Source organism: Haliotis rufescens, unplaced genomic scaffold, assembly GCF_023055435.1.
Source record: "Haliotis rufescens isolate VD_foot unplaced genomic scaffold, xgHalRufe1.0.p SCAF_1, whole genome shotgun sequence".
NCBI classification, from domain to species: domain Eukaryota; kingdom Metazoa; phylum Mollusca; class Gastropoda; order Lepetellida; family Haliotidae; genus Haliotis; species Haliotis rufescens.
Genome location: NW_025963779.1, coordinates 23,082,280 through 23,100,311, shown reverse-complemented (window position 1 = coordinate 23,100,311; position 18,032 = coordinate 23,082,280). Strand labels below are relative to the sequence as shown.

Genomic DNA, 18,032 nt, shown 5'->3' with positions numbered 1-18,032 from the left:
GCTATTGATACGTTGTCAATGGCTAGGCGATCCTTCAGTTGGCCTGTCAAAATAAATAAAAAAATCCCGCTGATCATTTGTCTAGAATAGAAAGGCTATAATAGGCATTATTAAAGGAGGGTTTTGCGATACATGGTGCGTCAACATAAACATTCACTCTGAGTCAGACAGTCGAGAAATGACGGTCAAAATGGCCGCAATGCATGGATTTAACAGCCAAAGACTATTGCTCCTCCTGGTATTCCTGATGTCCATCCCAAGCCTTTATAATGTAGTAAGTATTATTCTCATGATACGTACATTAATAATGGTAAATGACGATTATCAAAGAAAATGATACGAACGATTAAAAATGATTAAGATATTCATAACTGAAGTATTTACAATTATGTTTTACAATTTATGCTAGTAGGACTTAGACTTGACTTAGATGCGAGTCAGTGTACAGAGAGTGAATTGGCGCTAGTTCGACTGTGTGAAAGTGAGTATACATGTGTGAGAGTGAATGTTGGATAAAGCACTAGTCGAGGGAGTGAGAGTTGGTGTCAACACTAATTGGGATAAAGCACTAATGGGAGGGAGTGAGAGTTGGTGTCAACACTAATTGGGATAAAGCACTAGTCGAGGGAGTGAGAGTTGTGTCAACACTAATTGGGATAAAGCACTAGTCGAGGGAGTGAGAGTTGGTGTCAACACTAATTGGGATAAAGCACTAGTCGAGGGAGTGAGAGTTGGTGTCAACACTAATTGGGATAAAGCACTAGTCGAGGGAGTGAGAGTTGGTGTCAACACTAATTGGGATAAAGCACTAGTCGAGGGAGTGAGAGTTGGTGTCAACACTAATTGGGATAAAGCACTAGTCGAGGGAGTGAGAGTTGTTGTCAACACTAATTGGGATAAAGCACTAGTCGAGGGAGTGAGAGTTGGTGTCAAAACTAATTAGGATAAAGCACTAATGGGAGGGTGTGAGAGTTGGTGTCAACACTAAAGCGTGATTTATCAGTAATCAGTAAACGCGTTATCGTGTCACTGGATTGTCTGGTCCATCACTGGATTGTCTGGTTAGGAGTGAGTGAGTGAGTGAGTATGGTTTTACGCCGCTTTTAGCAATATTCCAGCAATATCACGGCGGGGGACACCAGAAATGGGCTTCACACATTGTACCCATGTCGGGAATCGAACCCGGGTCTTCGGCGTGACGAGCGAACGCTTTAACCACTAGGCTACCCGACCGCCCCGTCTGGTTAGGACTCGCTTGTTTTCAGGTCGCCGTCGTATTGCAGGAGTCAGGCAAGAAAAACACTTACTTTTGTTGCCAATCGTTGTCTGTGGCGTATGCTGCTGGTAGGGCAGGACATGCTTACCCTTTTCGCGAACACCTGGTGTCATCACTGGTTTTCAGTGATCCATTCGTCTAATTATCATCGCTGTTTTCCCACAAGGGCAATCTGGAAATCTGGAATCTGTTTTGACAAACATTTTTTTTTTATTTCTGTCATTTACGTTCCATGATAACTTGAGAGTGAATGTTAGTGACAGCGCGGTTATTCGATAGATTGTGAGTGTTTGTATGAGCGCAGGCACAATGCCGTGATCGTGACCAGATTGTGAGCATGAGAAAGAGAACATAATCACGGGAGTTGAAGATTGAGTGTAGTTGCAGGCACGGGGGCTAGGGACTGAGTGTAATACAAGGCATGGGCGTTAAAGAGTGAATGTAACTGTAGGCATAAGACCTAAAGAGTGAATGTAAGTGTAGGCATAGGAGCTACAGATTAATTGTGAGTGTAGACATGGGAGCTAGAGAGTGAATGTAAGTGTAATCACGGGAGCTGGAGATTGAGTGTATGCCTAGGCATAGGAACTATAGATAAATTATGAGTGTAGACATGGGAGCTAAAGATAAATTGTGAGTATAGGCATGGGAGCTATAGATTAATTGTGAGTGTAGGCATGGGAGCTATAGATTAATTGTGAGTGTAGGCATGGGAGCTATAGATTAATTGTGACTGTAGGCATGGGAGTTAGAGAGTGAATGTAAGTGTAATCACGGGAGCTCGAGATTGAGTGTATTCCTAGAGATAAATTGTGAGTGTAGGCATGGGAGCTATAGATTAATTGTGAGTGTAGGCATGGAAGCTAGAGAGTGAATGTAAGTGTAATCACGGGAGCTGGAGATTGAGTGTATCCCTAGAGATAAATTGTGAGTGTAGGCATGGGAGCTATATATTAATTGTGAGTGTAGGCATAGGAGCTATAGATTAATTGTGAGTGTAGGCATGGAGCTATAGATAAATTGTGAGTGTAGGCATGGGAGCTATAGATTATTTGTGAGTGTAGGCATAGGAGCTATAGATAAATTGTGAGTGTAGGCATGGGACCTAGAGAGTGAATATAAGTGTAATCACGGGAGCTGGAGATTGAGTGTATTCCTGAGCATAGGAGCTATAGATGAATTGTGAGTGTAGGCATGGGAACTAGAGAGTGAATGTAAGTGTAATCACGGGAGCTCGAGATTGAGTGTATGCCTAGGCATAAGAGCTATAGATGAATTGTGAGTGTAGGCATGGGAGCTATAGATTAATTGTGAGTGTAAGCATGGAAGCTAGAGAGTGAAAATGTAAGTGTAATCACGGAAGCTGGAGATTGAGTGTATGCCTAGGCATAGGAGCTATTGATAGATTTTGAGTGTAGGCATGGGAGCTTGAGAGTGAATGTAAGTTAAATCACGGGAGCTGGAGATTGAGTGTAAGTGTTGGCATATGAGCTGGAGATTGAGTGTAAGCATAGGCATGGGAGCTGGACATTGAGTGTACGTGTAGGGATGGGAGCTGGAGATTGAGTGTAAGTGTAGGCATGGAAGCTGGAGATTGAGTGTAAGTGTTGGCATATGAGCTGGAGATTGAGTGTAAGCATAGGCATGGGAGCTGGAGATTGAGTGTACGTGTAGGATGGGAGCTGGAGATTGAGTGTAAGTGTAGGCATGGAAGCTGAAGATTGAGTGTAAGTGTAGGCATGGGAGCTGGAGATTGAGTATAAGTGTAGGCATGGGAGCTGAAGATTGAGTGTAAGTGTAGGCATGGGAGCTGGAGATTGAGTATAAGTGTAGGCATGGGAGCTGAAGATTGAGTATAAGTGTAGGCATGGGAGCTGAAGATTGAGTGTAAGTGTAGGCATGGGAGCTGAAGATTGAGAGTAAGTGCAGGCATGGGAGCTGGAGATTGAGTATAAGTGTAGGCATGGGAGTTGAAGATTGAGTGTAAGCGTAGGCATGGGAGCTGAAGATTGAGTGTAAGTGAAGGCATGGGAGCTAGTGAATGAATGTAAGGGTAGGCATGGGAACTAGAACGAGTGTAAGCTCGAGCCCTGGAGATTGTTCGGTTGAGCTCGATTGAGTGAGAGTGATTAAGTATGAGGGCGTTAAACGTTAAGTGGAGAGATCGTGGGCGTAACCGGTTCCTCATCTGCATAACCTTGATCTCACCTTCTATCTGAATGGAAATGCAGGCATAAATACAGATACTAGTAATTACATGTTTGATGCCGTTCTCACTGCAACAAATGTATTTCATAACGTATCTTTCCTTTTATTTGGAAACAATATTCTCGTCGTACATAAAATCTGCTTTCAGCAGATATTTCTTAGGATTATGGAAGGGTACATGACGTCATAAAGTTGCCAGGACATGTTCGAATCTCCAGAAATGACGCCATAATATAAAAAAAATGTTTTATCGTGAAATTAACCACGCTTTGTCTTTCATTGTTCTTCGCGATTTATAGCGTAGCTATCTTATATAATAATACAGATTATGTTGTTGTTTAAATGTTGACACCGTAACAGTGAATTATGCCTATGTTTCAGACTGCAATGCCCATGCCCCTAATTGAGCCCTTCCAAGTTGTCAACCTTCACGAGGACAACACGGTACAGACGACGCTAGCACTGATCAACTGTACAGACAGTGGATCTACTAACATGGAGTGTGGCACCTGCAATTTGGTGGGAATCACTAACGATGGCACCGTGTTTCTTAATGGTCTCAACAATAACAACAATTTAATAACCGGAGGGCCCTTCGATGTGTTCAGAATAAACAATAATTTTCTGACCAATACAAACAGTAAGTTGTATTTGCGGCAGGTTTTTTTCATTGGCATTTATTATTCATATCATATTGATTTTATAGGATATTATACGAACTTCACTTTAATATGAAGTATATGTCCCGAGTGAAAACAAATTCAGTTTTTTCCGATATTTACAGTTTTAGTACCGTCTCCATAGCATCGGAGAGGTGAGGTGAAATTGGGTTTAACGTCGCGTCGCACTTATATAGTGACGTGCATGCACGTGTGTGTGTGTGTGTGTGTGTGTGTGTGGCTGCTTGTACTAGTTCGGACTGATGCCGAATTATAGTGCTAGCCCACTGAGATACCATGCCGCAGTTTAACATGAGTACCCTACTCAGACACAGCATACCGTCTCCGAGCTGACCAGCTCTTGTTTTAAGCCCCTTAATGCCCAGCGCCTGACAGGGTAACAACAAGTACCATCTTTTAACGTTTTTTGGTATGACGCAGCAGGGGGGTCGAACCCCGGACCTTCCTACCACTAGACCGCGGAGGAGGTCTAGCAACGGAGAGAAAGGTCAAGGTTTGTTGACCAAAAAACAGCGGAAGTCAGCGATGTTATGCCGCTGGAAAAAAGATGTTTCCCTTTCGTTTTCCTCCAGAGTACAGTACGACAAAATGATGTAATGATATGTTTTTTTCAAATTGAAAGGCCGCATTTGTGTTTTAACAGTAAAGCTGTACCTTATTATTCCTGAGAAAACGCTAATATATATAACAAATTAAATTGTCCGTAATCTCTCGTTTATTTCGCTCGATCTACTAGTTCCCTGTTAAAGCAACAAGTGCTTTGTAGACGAAACAACTGTGCAGCAGACAGCGAGTTCAAGTTGGGTTTCTGGCACCACATTTAGAGTTCACACAGTGCAACTGCTGAAAATGTCAACACAGTCAAGACTGATGAAAAACAAGCGTGAATCTTGCCAGTACACATATGTACTGTCGTAAATGTTTCACGGACACTTTATTCCACATTGCAATGAACTCCTACGGTTCGCTTTGTCGTCTTATTTAGCCCAGTTGAGATCACGCTTACGCAGCCAACCGTTATCTTGCCGTATTTCTCGAAACATCGCCTGTACGGCAGTATAAAAAAACAAAATTGTCGAATAGCAAGTTTTGCTCTTAGCTGCTCTTTAGTTAAGTTTAGGGAAGAATTTGGTTTCAATTTTTTCAATGTTGTGATTTCTAATTTGTTTATAATTTGAGAAGAAATATTGCTCCTGTGTCGCCTCATCCCAAAGTCTTCGGTCATCCAGAACCATGTGAACAGGTTAAGGTTCATTTAGCGAAATAGATAATCAGCTGCATATGCATATCTAAAATAATAAAGCGACAAAAACCTTTCCATATTCATACAAATATCTGCCAAAAGCAGAGTCGATTGTACGATTCCCATTATATCATGAGCAGGTGTTAATGAGCAACGTTTTGAAAGCTTTATTGGTGCCCTGAATATTGTAACCTTGATTAAACAGCGTCTAAGTAGGGGTCGCATGACGCTCTTTGAAATCTAAGCAGAAAGAGCATGCCCGGTTGTACCTCAAAAGTAGTGAAATATAGACACCAATGGCTGGATGGAGCTGCAGGAATATTGCTCGACATAAAGGGAATGTATATGTTGACTATTGAAGTCACCTCTGTTGTCACATAGTCTTGTGGAGGGAGTTTTGTCACTCTGAATCTTTATGCATAGATATATTCATGAAACAGATGAGGCAGTCTCACAGGTCTCCTTGATTTCTAGTTCAGGTGGGTAAATCAGTGGAAGGGAATTGGCTATTTGATGGTAATTGAACGATATCAGATCATCGATATTCCTCAAGCTTAGGTTAAACTTCTGGTCCAAATTACCTTGTTTTAACATTGCTAGTCCGAGCAAAAATTCGCAATCATATAAATAAAGAAACAGATCGGCAAGAAGGGGAACACAATTGATGCCCATGGGGATGCCGACTTCTTGCCTAATTGTCTTACCCTCAAATTGTAAATACATGTTATACATATTGCATTATACATATTGTTTTCTCAGTAAACTTCAATTTGCATTTGCTTTCATTTTTGACAAATTGACCTGAACATAGATATGTAACTATATGGCCACTACGTTTTGTAACAAATCAAGGAATGAAAGTTTATCCTTACGTTTGCCATGTGGGATAGTTCTGTTGAAAAATCAAATGTTTTAAAATAATTGAATCTGGCTCTTTTCTGAGATTTTAAAAACCAAGCAAATCCTTTGAGTTTTTGAGAATCCACATGGTATTAATTTCTATATGTCTCATGTCTAGCAGCTGGCATTAGTTTTCTGCTAAAGTGCTTCAGCATTTGATAATAACGTTGCAACTTAAATTTACTTCATTTTGTTTCCCTTTATTTTGGTATTGCTTGTGACAAGGCGAATGGGGTCAGTGCCGCTACATGTTTTAAACAATAATGTCACTGCATTGTAACCTCGTTGCTTGGCGCAATAGTATCGGTAACGTTATAACTGCAATGTCACTGCTCGTTAGAAATTGAGGACAATACATAGATGAGTCATCATATTATGATGTTCCTTTTTAGGAAGTGTTAGCGACAACTACACAAATTAAGGAGCGCAGTATGTAGGTAGCTAAGCAAAGTTTATGTCCGGGGCCATATGACAACGATAGTATTAAGTTGTATTTGAACATGTTAAAGGGCAAGTTCACACGGAAATGAACCTATTTTTCTTGTACTTTTTCCACATTAAAAGTGTTAACCTAGAAGTGTCATAGACAAAAATATAAAAATATCACAAATAATTGACATATTTTTTGCATTAAAATGATTTATATTTTTCACATTTACCAAGTGTTCTTTTTCCATAACAAAAACACCATGGCATATGCCCCTTACAATATGACGTCATTGGTGCCAATTGATAAACATTATGACGTCATTATGCTTTGTTAGAGCCGCTTAACGTGGTGTAGATACAGGTGTGTGATTCTAGCGTCTCAGATGCCAGCCAGCATAGTGTTATGCTGAGTCACCAGTGCGCCGGAGTGTGTCGTAGGCCATGTTGTTTTACCACAAACTGGTACTTGATATCTTTTGCGTTCAGAATAGACAGGGACCCAGTTGAATTGGCACCAATTACGTCATAATCTAAGGGGGATAACTCAGGCCTGTTTAGCTCGAAAAACGAAGGCCTCATAACGGCATATCATTTTCACACTATTGTGAGCTTCCTACTTTCACTGTGAAAAAAATGAGTGTATATTTTCAAACACAGATACTAACTTATTCTAAAATTGCGTTTTGTTTAGAAAAAGATAGAAAGTGATTATTGTGTGTACACTTCCCCTTTAACTCTGTGACAGGATTCTACATTGTGTACGTCCCCAACCAAGGACAGAACCTGGACTACAGCGTCATCAGGACGTACAGAATAGAGGTCCAATGTGTCGCCATTGACACCGTCACTAAGAGTCCGTCTCAGACACTGGAGGTTGACATCATCCCAAACCAGGCTCCCGTCGTGGCCGGTCTTCCCGGAGGTAGCTGCTGCATTAATTTTTCTTAGTTCATCTTGTGTGGATGGAAAAGATAAAAAAAATATTACTTATTATTTAACCATAATATTATCCTCTTTAACTCGCCTAAAGAAACAAGAGTATTCCTCCTCTCCGTAATGGCGTATTAGTTGTGTAAGTTTAACCTCCAGCATCTGTCTGTCCATGACGAATAGTTTGGTTCGTGTTCTTCAGCTCACCAAAATATTTCCAGCAACATATGATGGGTAGTGCAGAGCTGTGCTGATGTGTAATAGTGAGTGAGTTGGATTTAATGCCGTTTTTAACAGTATTCCAGTTATATCACGGCGTGTCAGCTTAATGTGGGAGGAAAGACGGAAGTGATGCAGGTCTCAGACGTTTACCACTTCGGTGAAACCCACGAGCACGGGTATGGTGCTGACAAACCTGGAAACATGATCGGGGCGAACCGGGATTCGAACCCACAATCATAGGTTTCTGGCGTGCCTAAGGGACGTAACTCTGCACAGCGAATCGCGGCGCCTTAGACGACTGGGCCACCCGTGCCCCCTCTGACTTGTAATAAGTGATTGGCACGATCATGCCACATAAAATTCGCATAACACGACGGCCGATTTAAAAAAAGGGGTTATTGTATAGTGGACAGTACTTATGCACGTATTTCAATTACGGTTGTGTTTGTGCAACGCGACAGTCATTTGACGAGAACTTGTTCCAATGCGGATGCCTCCCTTTGGTGACCAATAGTACATGCATGAATGTAACCTTTTCCTTCTCCACCTTCTCCATCATGTTCTTGTTCCATGTTTTCTCTATAACCCTGCTTTCATTTACCTGGATACATATACATATAGACTAACGACATGTACTGAACAGAAGCTCCCCATTTGTAGTGACGGTTACCCTGGATGCTATAAACGGGGCGGTCGGAAGTCTGGTGTATGATGTCCAAGTGACCGACAACGAGACAGATCCCATCACGTATGTGATGACCGTCGACCCAGCCACAGTTGACTACTTCCAGATCAGTCAACGTAAGTATATAAAATAAACGTGTTTGAGAATATGTAGTACTATTTGTTGTAACTTCGGCTTTCGTTAGACCAAAGGGAGTTATTATCACAACCAAACACTAATTGATTTATATTTGTTACTATATTCTTGATTTGTGTTCGAAATTAGAAGAATTTGATTGCTTTTGGAGCAAATTAAATAAAACATTATCATCCAAACGTAGGAGTTTAATCATTCATGGAAACGTGTAGGAAACTGTTTGAATGTGTCATATGTTACAATATAAGACCTGACAGTGTTATATGTCTTGTTGGTAGTCGTTAAACAAGAAATAAAACAATAGACGCCTATTATCCAACGAAAAATTATTTTCTTTTCGAGGATTCCAAAGCAACATTTTTCATGTTAGTGGTAATGGATTCCACGAATTCTGTCTGCAGAGGACGGAGTCATTTCCGCAGCCAAACACTTGTTAACGGCCACTGTGACCCCTGTGACGATCAAGGTCAACGTCAGTGACGGCAAGCACATTGTAGGACCCCTCACCGTCACTGTCAACATCATAAGTAAGTAAAGGATCAGAGGACAAAACGACTGTCCCACCCTATCCTCACTAAAGTGGGTTCTTACAACGAGCATGGGGTAGTTTAGGCCTATTCTGATCCGGGATCCCCACGGGTATTGGTAATGACTTCAAGTGACTTCAAGACTTAGTCGTGCGGGCAGGGTCTATGTTTCTACTTATGCAGAGCGACGTTACGTGAGGGGGACATACATGTACGATTAAATGTGGGTTCGTGAATAAGAATCGACGAACCCCGCAGGGTTCTATACAGTAGATGATGAACACATATAATTTGCTGATGGGCTGGGAAGATGTGACGAATAGCCACATCTCTATGGCCTGTGGCAGAGGCACTATGTGAATGAGTGCGTACACATTTACATCGCATTGACAAAGCGATAATAACATGGTTATAAAATATCTGTCGACAAAGGACAGTTAAACAGTAAAACCTGATTAAAATTTAAAACACATCAATATACAATTCATTGATACTTAGTAATTAAAAACAGGCTATAAACCAACAATAACCGAAGCTAGACTACCTAATCTCGGAATCAGAAGTTACCGTGAAGATCCGGGGTAGAATAGGTCTTCAGCAACCCATGCATGCCATAAGAGGCGACTCACGGGATCGGGTGGTCAGATTCACTGACTTGGTTGAAGCATGTCATCGTATCCCAATTGCGTGGATCGATGCTCATGATGTCAATCACTGGATTGTCGTGTCCAGACTCGATTATTTACAGACCGCCGTCATATAGCGGAATACTGCTGAGTGCGGAGTTAAATACCAAACAAACAATCCTCTGCTTCATGCGTGATAAGTACTTTATGGACTGCAGGAACTCGCAGGCTATGTAACGTAAACATTGCTGCAGAATGCGTAACATCATAATGTCACACGAACCTCGTATGAACTGTTATTCACTCATTGATCCAGGATTATATCGATGACAATAAACTGTATATTTTGGCACTGCCACCAGACTTGAACACTCGTCCCAGTATCCAGAACCTCCCACTCAACATCACTCTGAACGAAGACGCACCGGCCGGGACTCTGATAGCCACATTGACGTTATCGGACCCCGACATCTTCCAGACATTAATTCCTGTCTTCACAGTAGATCCTGTAGCGGAAGCCTCAAAGTTCGTCTACCAGACTGGAAGTGAGTATTTCCGTCGACATTAAATATCTATGACTGCATACAGGTATGTCGTCGGAGACAGCAGAGCAGTTACTCAAAACCCTGCAACTCTTTGCCCAAATCAAACCAACTCTTAATAAGTTCATGTTCCTGAATGGCGGCTTTCAAAATTCATAACTGGCAGACGAAATATTGCAGGCTCTGTTTTGCTACAGTAACAATGGGAGATTCGTATGGCAGGCATTGTTCGCACATAAGTGAGGTCTTGATCTTAAATAGACTCGAACAGGGCCGGGATCCGCTCATGGTTGGCTCATGATTTGTTACCTGCGCCACATTGAGATTTCCTCCAACATTATACTGACACACCATGATATAATGAAAGCTTTCTTTATAAGTAATAAGTGTTGCACCCAACCCCTTTGTCTTCTGGACAATAAAATATGTTGAATAATATTTCTACGATTCCGACTTCAGGATAGGCAATCAATTACAGTGATAGGAATTGCTTGTAAAGTTCACCAGTTCGTATTTGTATATATGTGGCCTATCGTGACTAAAACGTCTAAGTGAGGTGAGGTGAGGTGAAATTGTGTTTAACGTCGCGTCCAAGATTATTGCACTTATATAGTGACGTGCATGCACGTGTGTGTGTGTGTGTGTGTGTGTGTGTGTGTGTGGCTGCTTGTACGAGTCCGGACTGATGCCGATTTATAGTGCTAGCCCACTGAGATACCATGCCGCAGTTTAACATGAAAACCTCACTCAGACACAGTATACTGACTCCGAGCCGACCAGTCCTTGTTTTAGCCCCTTAATGCCGAGCGCCAGACAGGGTAACAACAAGTACCATCTTTTAGCGTCTTTTGGTATGACGCGGCCGGGGATCGAACCCCGGACCTTCCGCTCTCCGGGCGGACGCTCTACCACTAGACAACGGAGGCGGTCTAAAACGTCTAAGTAGTAATCAGATATACTTTCATTGTAAGCTTCCTGTTATGAGAGAAAAGACTATTAAGCATGCAGCAACAGCACAAAGAATGTTTAAAGTTTGATTCGAACTTGCAATCTCTTGATTTGTCCGTCACGCTATCACCTATGCTACGAAGACTATTGTCGTCAGAGGTATCACCTATATAATCACCATCAGCTTGGTTTGTACATGTTTTTGTTACTATAGTAGTACCAACTACGTTGTACGCCCTGGTGGTATATGCGTTACGGGAGTGCCTGTGAATCTGATTTGCAATCTAATTTCAATATATATGAAACACCTAAACCATATTTGACTTATAGCCTCATAGTATGCACTCTATTAAACATGTATATGTTCTAAAGACGACCAGCGTTATCTTGCTGAAACAGGGCCAAACCCGTGTGTGTTGATTCAGGAAACCATGACACTGCCGCCTCCAAAACGACTGTGTTCGGAGCAGTTGCAATAGATACTCGGTTAGATCTTGCTGTGTGACAATAAAGAATCTCTGTTTATTAAGTCATTAAGGAATCCCTTCCTTAGATGAGACTCAATAAATTAACACAAGTTACATTTTTTTAAATGCATTGGGAACATATTGTAACATGAAAAGGTGTATTGCAATAATTCGCCGATACCCATAATTATTAAATTATCCTTTTTTCATTTTATGTGTATGAAGAAAAGTTGTTCAAAACCATTTCATTCTTCGACGGATATACGTAAACAATGTCATGAAAACGTCAATGTGGAAAGATACACCATGCGAAATAAAGGTCATTGTATTGTTTCAGCCAGACAAGTCCGGTTAAACGCAGTTGCTAACGGTGCAACTCTCCTGGACGCCGAGTCAGTCAGTCGTCTAAACCTCTCCTTCTCCCTCTTCGACGGCTACCTTCCCTCTGTCAATGCCTACATCCTCCTCACTGTCGCCAATGTAAACGAACCGCCGTTCTTCAGCAGACCTGTTCATTACTGCACGTTGTTTGAAGGCAATGTAAGTACATGTCAGTTCAAAAATATGAAATTAAAGTAGAATGATACAGTTCTGCTACTCAGACACCCATGCGATAATTTGGTTTTCTAAATGATATAAGCGACAAAATGCTTTCCATAAGTAATGTGTTTTCAGCAAGTATGTCTATACAAGTCATACATAAGTGTTAGATCAGTTTTACATATCAATATATTAAAAGCTTGTTGATCCTTACAGCAATTTGGCTCCACGTGTGCGCTCGGTCTGACCATTAGAGATCCAGAAGGGGACATCGTTCTGTCCCCATCACTCAATTCCGCAAACAACAGCAACTTATTTTCCCTGGAGAACGACAACCTTAGAATCAGTAACAACTACGTCGTCGATGGTGGCGCCTTCCCGTCTTCAGTGACGTTGACAATAGAGGTAGCGGACGACAAAGGGGCAACAGGTTCTTCTCTCATCCAGGTGACGGTTGTAGACCAGAACACCCAAACACCAGACTTCGGGGGCAGCCCTACGTCAGTCGTGATTACTCAGAACGTGTTGACGCCACCCACAACGCTGGCTACGATTACCGCTACCGACGCCGACTTAACCTCGCCCAACAATGACGTCACTTTACGCCTCCAAAGTAGCATCAATTTGGGAAGCAACGTCATATTCACTGATGACGGCCGGATAACATACCTGAACCGCTTCTCGGCTAATAAAGACTGCTCTGATTGTCGACTGGAAATTATAGCGTTCGATGGAGGAAGTCCAGCCCGTACTGCAACGACAACATACTATGTGAGCTTCGTCACCACCACTACAACTCCTGCTACAACCACCACTACAACGACTACGACAACAACAACAACCACGACAACCACGACAGCTGCTGCAGTGTCTGCTTCTGACACATTTTCGTCTCCAGCCGGTGCGGCAGTGTTGGGTCTTCTGATCGCACTGCTGGTCCTTCTGCTGTTGTTGCTTATTGGCTACTTCCTGTATAGGTTCTGTAGGTACGGTACATGCTGTGGTCCCACGGGACCCAACGGATCAGGTGCGATATGTGGAGCGGGTGGACCGGACGGTGCGGGAGGTGGAGGAAGAGGAGGAATGTGTGGAGACTGTTGTGACGGACCGCAGTGAGTTGAAGCTCTCATTTACCAAATAATTCTTGCAAGAGACATATCAGTGAGTGAGTGAGTGAGTGAGTGAGTGAGTATGGTTTTATGCCGATTTTAGCAATATTCCAGCAATATCACGGCGGGGGTCACCAGATAAGGGCTTCACACATTGTACCCATGTCGGGAATCTTCAATCAGTTTATTCATATATAACTGTAAGGCCACAGGCCCATAGTACAGAATACATGACAATGTGGAAGCGGTTAGAAATGTTACAAGGATTCATTTCTTAATAACATGGCATGATATATAAAGAGAGAGAGATTTTGTAAAGCCGTTTTGCTCACATGTGATATTAAAGAGATAAACTTGTATTTATTTGGATGTACATAGTATTTCTGTTCAGTATATTTTTTCCTTAAATTATCATATTTACAACATACAAGTAGAAAATGAAATTCATCTTCGACAACATTTAAAGAACATTGTTTACATAATCTTAAACATTTGGGTATTTTGTTGTGCCTGCCATCTAAATTGTGTTAATGATATTCTGCATTTTCTTATATTTACATCAGTTATATTTTTTCTGCGCATAATTGCATTTTAAAATATCTATAATATTCGCATTTGCTAGAAACATCTACAGTAGATCTCCATGTTTGAAAGTACATGTCAAAAAGCGTCTGCCTTATTTTCGATATGAACATGGCATGATTCTCTAAGAAACATTGGTTTTCCCAGATGTAACCATACCCACATTTATACAGTAAGTTATATATATGTGTGTTGATTATTACGGTCGATGTATAGTTTACTGGTGCCGATTTCTTCATACGGAAAGGCCCAGGTATCCAAGTGCTTGCTGTGATAATTTGCGGATTTTTGATGATAATTATTTGTAACTGGTTTCTGATTTGTCTGGATCACTCAGGATTGTGGTAATGTTAAAACTTTTTTGAGCATGTTTTCATAAGGATGTAAAGATATAGAGTTGCAGAATTGGTATGATAAGATAACAAGTTCCTCTTTTTTTGTATTGTGGTTTCAAAACTAAAGCGAGTGAGTGCGTGAGGTTTTACGCCGCTTCTAGCAAAACTATAATGGGTGTTGAAAAGTATGTAATAGAATTATTTCCTTTTAAGGATGTAGTAAGAGTATATTGCAAATTTCCGTTGTGTATCACTTAAGTTGAAAGTGCAGTAGAAACGGTTGAAAGCATATGATGATCCCCAAATGTTTTATGCACAGACTGTAATACTCGTTCTATTGATGATGAGTTTCATTTTGCCCTGGAACGTCCTTATTTTCAGTCAAGTAGAGAAATGTTTTTGCCGCCATATTACTATACTACTCCTTCCATTGAGAAATTACGCCAGCTTCTCTCATCTGTACTTGATAATGCTACATGACTGACTTTGTAAAATCTTTTGGATAAAACTCACTATAGTATATTTTTTAATCAGGGAACCAAATCAAGTGAAACCTAGACCTGAGGGACCAGAATTCGGCCCGTAAGTACACTTAAGGCTCACGGGTAATAACGATTTCACCAACCTTTTTGAGGGGATGTAAATACTATGGTTGAAGTAATAGTGACCTCATTGATACCGCCTTGTTGAATGGCGTCACAAATGTCATGACAGGGCATTGTTGTTTATGTCATCTTGATCCTGTCAGTGTCCCGACACGATTTTAGATAAAGAAGCTACTCAGTATATTAGTAGAGCTTAATATAAAGTGTGGATAATAAAGAGACTCATGGGTGCTTCCTTTACGAAAGGCATGTAAGGATTCAATGTCGACATCTCCAAGTTAACACTTTCTACTATACACTTTCATGCATTGGTAGAATTAGGAATCACTACCCACACAAGCCAAGGATAAGTCTGCACTACTTCTTAGTCCAAATTTCGAGAATCGCATATGATGCATTATCAAACAGAGCAATGGACAGAATAGTTCTTCAGCAACCGATGCTTGCCGTAAAGGCAGCTATGCTGGTCGTAAGAGGTGACTAATGGAACGGATGGTCAGGCTCTCTGACTTGTTTGATGCATATTATCGTATCCCAATTTCGTGGATCTATGCTCATGATGTCGATCACTGGATTGTCGATTATTTTTTAGTGCGGCTTTAAACAACAAACAAACAAGATACTTCTTCATGAATTAATTCTTGTAATACATTTCGAATCTAGAATCAGGTTTAATATGACGCTATATTTTCATTCGTGTTTAATGTCGAACATAATAATAATTTCGGCAGCTCAATCCTCTTGGTCAATGTCGAAATAGAGCGTTACTCGATTAACTGCAAATGTGTCATGTTCTGTTCGTCCAGGGTGAAGACTCCCCCGGAAGGTTTCCGCAACAACGTCTACCAAACGTCAGGCGACTACAAGGATGACTTCTGGAATAAGAGTGAGTAAATGCTACCCTATTTTTTCAGTTTCACTCTTTCATTTTCTTTCTACCGCCTCCGTGGTCTAGAGGTAGAGCGTCCACCCGGAGAGCGGAAGGTCCGGGCTAGTTCAAAGTTCAAAGAACCACACACACACACACACACACACACACACACACACACACACACACACACACACACACACACACACACACACACACACACACACACACACACACACACACACACACAGTGCATTCACGTCTCTATATTAGTGCAATAATCTTGAACGCGACGTTAAACCCAATTTCACGTCACCTTCACCTTTATCTTTCTATTTCACTCTCTTTATTATACACGTCTCACAGCCTAACCTCACATCACATCTCAAGACATATGCCACTACTAAACTCTTCTCCGTGAACACTCAATCTATCACTCCAGTTTAAGGCCCTTCAGATACCATGACACGCACCCCCATGTTAGTTTAGTGTTTCCGTGGTCAAACGTTCAGTTTCTTTGCTTGATGTTTCAGATGACGGCTACATCGACAGCCGACCCCGCTCCATGAAGTCCGTACGTATCGGCGGCTTCTCTCCCCCCGGCACCCAGAGGGCGCTCCCGTCAAATCGAGCATATTAACTAAAGTCTGCACATTATGTTTATAAAATCTATAATTTGTACTGTTTGTAGCAATATTATTTTTTGGTAATACTATTTCTGTTGTTTTAACGTTGACTTCTATACTGGTATCTGTTATGCCTGTATGTCAAGGACAAGGAGTAATTTCAACCTCTGAGTCTGCTGTATAACGCACGCTTCTCTTTAGTTATCTTTAATGCCGTTACACCCCACTTCGCCTTATATTTTATTCTAAATTTCCCAGATCATTTATTAATGAGTCACTGTCGTCCGAGATTGAGGGAAAACGAGGCGTACAATCTCCGTGGAAGTGTTACTAAAAGTTGACTAGATGACAAAGAGGTTAAATGTGGTAATACATACATCTTGTGATATGGAACCTTCCCTTCTCCTATATTAGACATTTGTTTTTCACTTTTCTGGAGACAAATATACTATGAGCAACAAGCTTATTGATGATAGATCTCAGGAATCGAGTTGTCACATGGTTGTTACATGTCACATGTAAACATGGTAAAAAAAAGTGCCCTTAGAGAATGTTGCTCACCGTAAATGTATAATCGTAAATATCCAATCCTGAATAACGCTTCAAATGGTATTATATGGAAATTGTGAAATAATGCTGAAGAAACTCTTTAAATTCGTATAACAAAGCTATGATAAGAGACAGAAAATTATAATTATACTCAGGCTTACCATAATGTGTGAATTTTTATATCTTGTGTATATATTTATGGAAATATCATGTATATTGGCAAAGGGCCTTCATTCGAAATAAAGACTTGACTTTACTTGACCTCAATTGATCTCATTACTTTGTGTCAAAACCAGCCTCGTGATTAAATAATTATTAGAATGTTCTCCTCTTAAACCTCTATAATAATTACTTTAATATAATCTGCACGTCGCTATATAAGTGCAGTAATCTTAGACGCGACGTTAAACCCCATTTCACCTCACCTCACCACTTTAATATAATCAGTAAAAAGCTTATATGTTTTTAATGCAATGCAGAAAGGAAGTTAAGGACGTTAAAAGGAGTGTTCGACGGTTTTTCTTATTCCTGATAAGAGGGCTGGCCAAAAGGTTGTCATGAAGTAGTAGAACTCCAGCAGTCAGCATTCCTCGACGCTTTCTTTGATAGAATCTCTCAGGCGATGAAGCAGATCAGCATAGTAGGCACCGGTAATCGTCTTTTGACTTTCTACACTCTTCACAAAAAGAAACGTACAGGTAGTATGTACACAAAATCCGGAATATAAATTGGATATATGTTCTTGGAAAATGTTGGTGGCCTGATATTCGACAAACGGTGCGACAGAACGCAGCCATTGTCGATTTGCAATGTCTTAAACGGCATTGTTTTCACACTTGTTAAAAAATGTCATGGAGGAAAACAGTAAAGCAAAATGCACGTGCAAGATATGGCATCCGTAACTCGTGGTAATGGCTATAAAAAAGCATTCATAAGGCAATAATTTGTCATTCAATTTTCAACATTTTTCAAGTTCGAAAATGCCGCTTCCGATCGAAAC

The 18,032-nt window shown here is 41.0% G+C and overlaps 1 protein-coding gene across 1 annotated transcript; it reads left to right on the top strand.

Moving 5' to 3' along the window:
• The first annotated feature begins 155 nt into the window (after positions 1–155).
• Positions 156–17,299, top strand: LOC124131597 (cadherin EGF LAG seven-pass G-type receptor 2-like). Its single transcript, XM_046494966.2, has 11 exons — positions 156–274; positions 3,866–4,124; positions 7,482–7,658; positions 8,549–8,689; positions 9,110–9,235; positions 10,224–10,406; positions 12,156–12,358; positions 12,575–13,470; positions 14,919–14,966; positions 15,796–15,875; positions 16,391–17,299. Exons 1-11 carry the CDS (start codon positions 179–181, stop codon positions 16,495–16,497), a joined length of 2,316 nt encoding a protein of 771 aa, XP_046350922.2. The 5' UTR covers positions 156–178; the 3' UTR covers positions 16,498–17,299.
• The last annotated feature ends 733 nt before the right edge of the window (positions 17,300–18,032 follow it).